Source organism: Esox lucius, chromosome 6 (assembly GCF_011004845.1).
Source record: "Esox lucius isolate fEsoLuc1 chromosome 6, fEsoLuc1.pri, whole genome shotgun sequence".
Taxonomy (NCBI): Eukaryota; Metazoa; Chordata; class Actinopteri; order Esociformes; family Esocidae; genus Esox; species Esox lucius.
Genome location: NC_047574.1, coordinates 11,485,497 through 11,492,565, shown reverse-complemented (window position 1 = coordinate 11,492,565; position 7,069 = coordinate 11,485,497). Strand labels below are relative to the sequence as shown.

Genomic DNA, 7,069 nt, shown 5'->3' with positions numbered 1-7,069 from the left:
GCACACAGACCATATGGGAGAAGTTCCCTTTACAAGTAAATTGTCTGTGTACCTTGTTTTCAAATTAGGTTTGAAAACAAATCAGTGTAAAAAAATCAGTGAAAACAAATCAGTGTCACCCCCCATTATATTTTGAGGGCATCTCAATGTGTGTAATATGCAGCCTGCAATCAAATGTTATTCATATCAAAATGACAGAATCGGACAAAGTGGCAATACAATGTTGACAGTCAATCTTTATTTTTCCATATGTGCCACTCAGATCTGAAGGAGCAGTGAAGCCAGGAGGAAACTATAGAAAAAGCCCTATATGAATCAATGACATTGAAACTCACTTTTTTTTTTAAATTCAACCTCTGAAAAGGAAATCTACATTGAGGCCAATCAACAGATAAAATAAAACAAAGACAATGATGATGGAAGCAGTGTGTAAACACTCAGTAATACATAAAGCCCAAAAAAATAGTGAACTTAAATGTTGGGGGTAAGTTAGTATGAATAAAGGAAAAAAAGGAGTTGTCAAAACCATACAACTGTATTTTTTCTCCAGTGACAGCTCAGCTTACATTTTCTATATAGCATGCATTAAGGCACCTACCTAACACAAAGAATAAGCCTACACTACGGTTTGAAACTATTCTTATTCAAAAGGGGCAAGAAATAAAATAACTCCAAAATAACATTCCCTACCTTAAAAACTGTTTTCCCTTTCTAATGACCCAAACCATATTTAAAAAAATACATCAGCTCGTAAAATATATTTTTACACAACAGTAAATAGAAAGCGCAACGCCATGAATTTGGTAAACCAAACCTGGAAGTTCAGAATGAAGGGTGTGCAATCTATAGTCATGGAGTCGCCTGGATTAGTATACACAAGCTATTATTACACTGTCTGATTTGATAGCTTCATAGAAGGTCTTCAGAATAGAAGTTAACTATAATTCTATACACTGCTAATAGAATAAAAGTCTCCAAAGCAATAGCCAGAAATAAATTTAACATCTGAGTCCAGCCCATCGTCTCTGTAATAACAATAATGTACATTTGGTGCTGGGACAGAAATTGATAGGGAATCAATGAAACAAGACGCAAGTCAACTTCAGATTACGCTACCAGACAGTTTTATTTTCTATGACGCATCTTGCCCACTTGTCATGACTACTAATTGCATTCCATAATATGGTGGCTCTTGGCAGTATTGCTTTACAGTCTTTAACTGTACAATACTGACCACATCGCTAGGTACATACCCATCCACTTTACCTGATACATATAAAGATGCATCACACTGGATAGAGCCCCAGACCCTAGATTTGACAGTATGTACATACATGAGCAGTAGCAACATTTCCTGGTAGCTCTGTAACACTTAAAACAAAAACTGATAAAACAAAAATGGGATTGAGAAAGACTATGTGGATGTTACTATCAAAAACATTTTTTCCTGCAACAAAACTGCACACTAGACACCTATACAGATATATAAAAAAAAAAAGAAAAGAAAATTAACAATTATTTACATTGGATTTTTTTGTCCATTTTTCATGAGTTCAGTACGATAGGGTAAAAAAGCACAATGGAGAAATGGCCAATTTATGCCATCAAGACAGTAAGACTTGAAAGCAAGTTGCATCGGTAGCCAAAAAGGGGCGATTGACATGAACAAAGGTTAGATGGGAAAAGCACTCCATATTATGGGGGTGGGGGGTTATGCATGAATGAAATTACAAGAGTTTCTCTCCGTTAGGTAATATTTTCATCTAGATCAAATTTTTCTTAAAAGCAATCAAAAAGAGGGTTTCTGGAGCAAAAGTTAAGCACAATCACAAATGAGAAATACAGGCTCATTCAAAATGTCCATCACACAAATAATTCAAAATGAACTTGTCTGAAAGTCCAAGGAACTGGTCAACAACCCAACTTTGACATCTCCTCTATAAAGGGTTATTATAGGTCCTTTTAAATTCAGGCCAAAACTATTTTTTCATGTTTTCCTCCTCTTGAAAAAGAAAAGGTTATTCTCATTGTGTCATCCATTTGTTTTTACCGCTCCACACGAAGGCAGACAAACTGCTCCTGGCATCTACACTTACTGAGAGAGACGGTTTATTCGCTGTCGTCGAGGTTTGGAGCTCAAGACCGACTGGTAGAACAGAAGCATCACAGGGGTGTATTATCAGTCAGGGGTGTGTGTGCACGTGTGTGGGTGTGTTTGTATGCACGTGTGAGAGAGACTGAAGGACTGAGCACGCTTGTGCAGGGAGCTCACTGGTCTATGTGGATCCTATGATGCCTGGAGAGGGAGGATGAATGGTTGAAGCCTTTGCCACACTGGGAGCATCGGTACGGCTTCTCACTGGCCAGGATGCGCTGCTTCAGGATGGTGGTGTGGGGGAACCCCTTCGTCGAGGGCACGGCGCTGTACTGCTGCTGAACCACCACCTGCTGCTGCTGGGCCTGCTGCTTCTCCTCCTGGTGAACACGCTGGTGCCTGGACAGGGAGGAGGAGTGGTTGAACCTCTTCCCACAGTGGCTGCAGGTGTAGCTCTTCCCCTCCGAATGGGTTCTTTGGTGGCGGGACAGGGAGGAGGAATGATTGAAGCTCTTGTCGCAGTGGTTGCAGCTGTACGGTTTGTCGCCAGCGCCACCACCCCCGCCCTGGTGCATCCTAGCCTGCTGCTTCATTGAGGACCCGTAAGAGAAGGCCTTGCCCTGGGGAGGGGATGAGTAGATGCGGGCTTCCAGGTGGACCTTGTGGTGCCGTGAGAGCGAGGAGGAGTGGTTGAAGCTCTTGTCACACTGGGAGCAGGAATAGGGTTTCCCACCAGCGTGGACTTGCTGGTGCTTCTTGAGGTGGCGCTTGCGGACGAAGCTCTTCCTGCACTGGTTGCACTTGTAGGGCTTCTCCCCGGAGTGGATGCGCTGGTGCTCCCGCAGGGTGGCGGCGGCAGCAAAGCATTTGCCGCACTGTGTGCAGCGGTGGGGCTTGTCGCCTGCGTGGGTCCTCTGGTGCTGCTTCAGGTTGGAGGCCGTGGTGAAGCCCTTGCCGCACTGGGAACAGGTGAAGGGCTTCTCCCTGGCATGGAGCTCCTGGTGCTTCTTTAGGTGGCGCCGGCGGATGAAGCTCTTCCTGCACTGGGTGCACTTGTATGGCTTGTCCTCCGAGTGCATCTTCATGTGCTCCCGCAGGGTGATGGCCGCCGCGAAGCTCTTGCCGCACTCAGAGCAACGGTGCGGCTTCTCCGGGCTGTGGATCATCTGGTGAGACTTGAGGTTGAACGCGTCGATCACTCCCTTGCCCACCATCTCCACACCCGTGGTGGCATAGGCCTTCTCCTTCATGTGGATCTTCATGTGCTGCTTGAGGCTCGACTCCACAGCAAAGCTCTCGCAACAGTGCACGCAGATGTACGGGTTAGTGGCCTTATGGATCTCAAAGTGCTGGTGCAGGTCAGCCATGCTGCCGAAGATCTCGCCACACTCGTTGCACTGAAGGCCGTGGGCCTCGTGGATCACAACGCCGTTCTCCGACTCCACCGTCAGCTCGCCGCCCACATGGTCCGACTCCACCTTCACCACATGCTCCGTCTCGGTTTTCAGCAGCACCTCCCCAAGCAGCGCCTCCCCCTTACCGTCACCCCCCATGGTGAAGCACTGGATCTCCCCCTGGTGTTCCACCTTGGTCACATAGTCGTGGTCCGTCTCTGTGACAATGGCATCCACACACGCCACCGCTGTAAGCCCGTCCATCTTGGACAGGTCGGCACCGTGGATCTCCAGCTCCAGACCACGTTTCTCCTCTGTCATTATCTCTGTCTCGGCCGCATAGTGCAGGTCGACCTGGCTGTGGGCAATGACACACTCCGACCCCAGCGTGTCAAGGCCGGGTGTGTCACACTCAGTCTCTGACTCGGCCATGAGAACACACTCCAGCCCGACGACCTCCGTTTTATTGCCGGACGAGAAGCTTTAAGGGACTTGGGTTGGTAGAGATAACTCCACTTAGTATGGCAAGCACAGCGTTGTTGGCGAGGGTGCTTAGATCAGCAGTCAGAGGTCTGCCCAGGGAGACAAGACACAGGATGATTAAGTCGTTACAACAAGATATACATTTACTGCTTCCATGCTAATTAACAGTGGCATTGCTGAAGTGAGGGGCTTATTCAATGCTACTGACATTTAGTGCAGCTACTAAGCTGCTGGTGTAACTGTTAATACATACATCCAAGCATGTGATGATCTTTGCAGAATGTTGGGGTGAAAACATTGTTGTGGGCTGATGACAAACACTCCTCTTAACAGTCTGATAGATATGCAATTACCTCATTATGTTTTTTAAAGATAAGGTTCTGAGACAGCAACTTAATGCACAACACCATTCAGTTTGCTTGCAACAACATGGCATTCTGGTCAACTCAAAATCTGAAACTATACTTTACTCTGACACTTGTTGTTATTAGCCAGCTAACTAGCCAGCCAAGACCACCAGCTAACAATAATTTGAGGCTAACTAGCCATGTGACAGGAGCTGAAATGGACTGTGGGCAATACACTGCACAAAACAATTCTGCAACTAAGTGACAACGGATGTGCCGTGCACTAACATGAGTATATATTTAGCACGTATGAATTTACATGTTTTTCAAAGCCACATAATGTGCCTTGTTATCAAAATAAATTGCTATCAAGCAGGCTAAACTTATTTAGCACAACTTAAGTTCCAAGAGTTGAGGCTACCTGACTCTTTTAGGCAGACGGATAATGGAACCATGCAATGACTCCGCAAGAACCGAAATTAAGGACACGTGTCGCACGCGGGAATCACAGAACCAGCAAGTTAACTAAACATTGATTTAAGCTGCATAAACATAATATAAACAAACTGTTTAGCTAACTAGCCACACAGTGATAACATTTACCATTTTGGCTACATAGCCAACATTAGCCCGCTAGTTAGCTGGCTATGGTGGGGGAAAACTACTTAACGAAGACACAGCGTTGTTAGCCGCTAATGTTTGACGAGTTAGCGCGCTAACTAGCTTCGAAGCAGACAACTAACTGGCTAGTTGGTTAGCTGAATGGTTATAACAAAAGACATTTTACTAGAATACACAAAAAAAACTCACATGCACAAAGTATTTTTTTCTTGGGTTTGTTATACAAGCACGAATGCGGAAATTCTCTCCAAGCGTGTGCGCAGTTTTAACAGGCCATCTTGTCTTTGCCACACCATCACTTTTCTGCTAGCAAGGGATAAGCATAAGATGGCTGCCGCTACGCTAGCTTCCGCCCTTCAACGCGCATTTCAGAATTACATGGGGATTTCCAAAAACATAGCAAATTCTATATTTAATTAACATATGTAAGGACCAGTGGCAACACACTTATGTACGCCGTGAAAATATACATAATGTATGTATAACATTAGTTCGGCATCGCTATAGTCAGAAAAAAGCCAGAAACAAAGATGGCTAACATTATTCGGGCGAGGAGTGTTCACCTCGCTAAAAAGCCCGGGAAAGGCGACCCCATCTTATATAACCAACAATGCATAACAAAGCACGGCTCAAGTGCCTACAAGTAATGAAATACACACCAGGAGAATCCCAGAATAATCGTAGTTAATTTGATTTACTTACGTATTCTATTAGATCGAGAACGCACGAGCAACAAGCTACAAAAATGTCCTCGATATGCGACAGCATTCCATGAGCATATTTTCAGCCCACATTCAACATGGCCTAGCCTCGCTAGCTACCGCACTAGCGTACTTTGCTAGCAGGCTACGTAGCTGGGATATCAAGCTAACTAGCTGGCTATATTCCTAGCCAACTAGCTACCCAGCCCGTTCGGGGCCCAAGGTTCGTTTTCTTGGTGCCATCACAAGATGAACATTTTATCATTAAACACATAGATGTAAAATAAAATCATATTGCAGAAGTTTCAATTTCATGCAGAATTAATTATATGGAAGAATGACGTATCTCAATTAAAAAATAAACTTGCATAAAATGATAATCTTATCATACAGCCTGTTAGTGTTAATACGCAACCTAAACAACAGTCAAAACAATCAAAAATGATAGCTAATTGCGAGATTAATTAAGTCCACTAGTTCCACAGATACCCACCTCTTTGTCTTCGCTTATGTGTTAGTTGGGGAAAATATGTTTATGTGCTCTTCCGACCGATAGCTCCTTGATGCTTCCTTGCTTGATGCTTGCTTCCCTGCGACTGTCGGCTATGTCTTCCTCTCTCTTTCTGTAGAGCTGGCGCCACTGATCTTCTGGCGCCAACATTGTTGGTTGGAGCGCATTAGTGAATGCATTGTAGCTTGTCGCTAGCACATGCAATCAATACTGCCTCCTATAGCTCCGGATGATTAGTCTACATCTTTTCTGGTTGATACCTAAAGGGTTAAAACATAAAATAATCACTATTTCTGAGTATGTGTAATAATGGGTGCTTCGAATTCTCAATGGTGATTGGCTTATTATCGTAGTATATCAGAGGAGTATACCACCTTTTATGGCTCAAATTGCTTTAGCAGTGGTATATACCACACCCCCTCAGGCCTTATTGCTTTAATATATTATACATATTCATAAACTAGACAATTAGAATCCACCATTCTGATTGCCCGAGTGTCCTGGTATGTGGTAATAAGTAATAAGGCACAAGGGAGTGCCAACATATGGCCAACATACCATGTTTAAGAGCTTGTTCTTAGACACGATTCATTTCGGAGTACCTGGACACAGCCCTTAGATGTAGTATGTTAACAGTATATCACAAACCCAGAGATGCCTTATTGCTCTTATAAATTAGTTACCACACAAAGTTATTTTGGTGCGTCTATCTCATCTCAGCACCACTTGTGCAGACAAGAAAATAGACTGGAAGCATTCGGCTTGATGCAAGCTAAATGCAAGCCTCCCTTTGCAGATGTGTTGCTATTGCTTGTGGTGTAGCATTTCTCAATTGATCACTGTGAGTTCTTAAACTGGGACTCATGTTTCGGAGTTGATCCTGAGACATTATGGTGACTTTACCTCTCTGGTCTAGT

The 7,069-nt window shown here is 44.2% G+C and overlaps 1 protein-coding gene across 1 annotated transcript; it reads right to left on the bottom strand.

Moving 5' to 3' along the window:
- Window positions 1-218: 218 nt before the first annotated feature.
- si:ch211-198a12.6 (C2H2-type zinc finger protein) lies at window positions 219-6,369 on the bottom strand. The gene is made up of 2 exons (XM_010870043.5): window positions 6,135-6,369; window positions 219-4,061 (listed from the first exon to the last, which is right to left on the bottom strand). The coding sequence occupies exon 2, from the start codon at window positions 3,919-3,921 to the stop codon at window positions 2,269-2,271; it is 1,653 nt and encodes a 550-aa protein (XP_010868345.1). The 5' UTR covers window positions 3,922-4,061; window positions 6,135-6,369; the 3' UTR covers window positions 219-2,268.
- Between the last annotated feature and the right edge of the window lie 700 nt (window positions 6,370-7,069).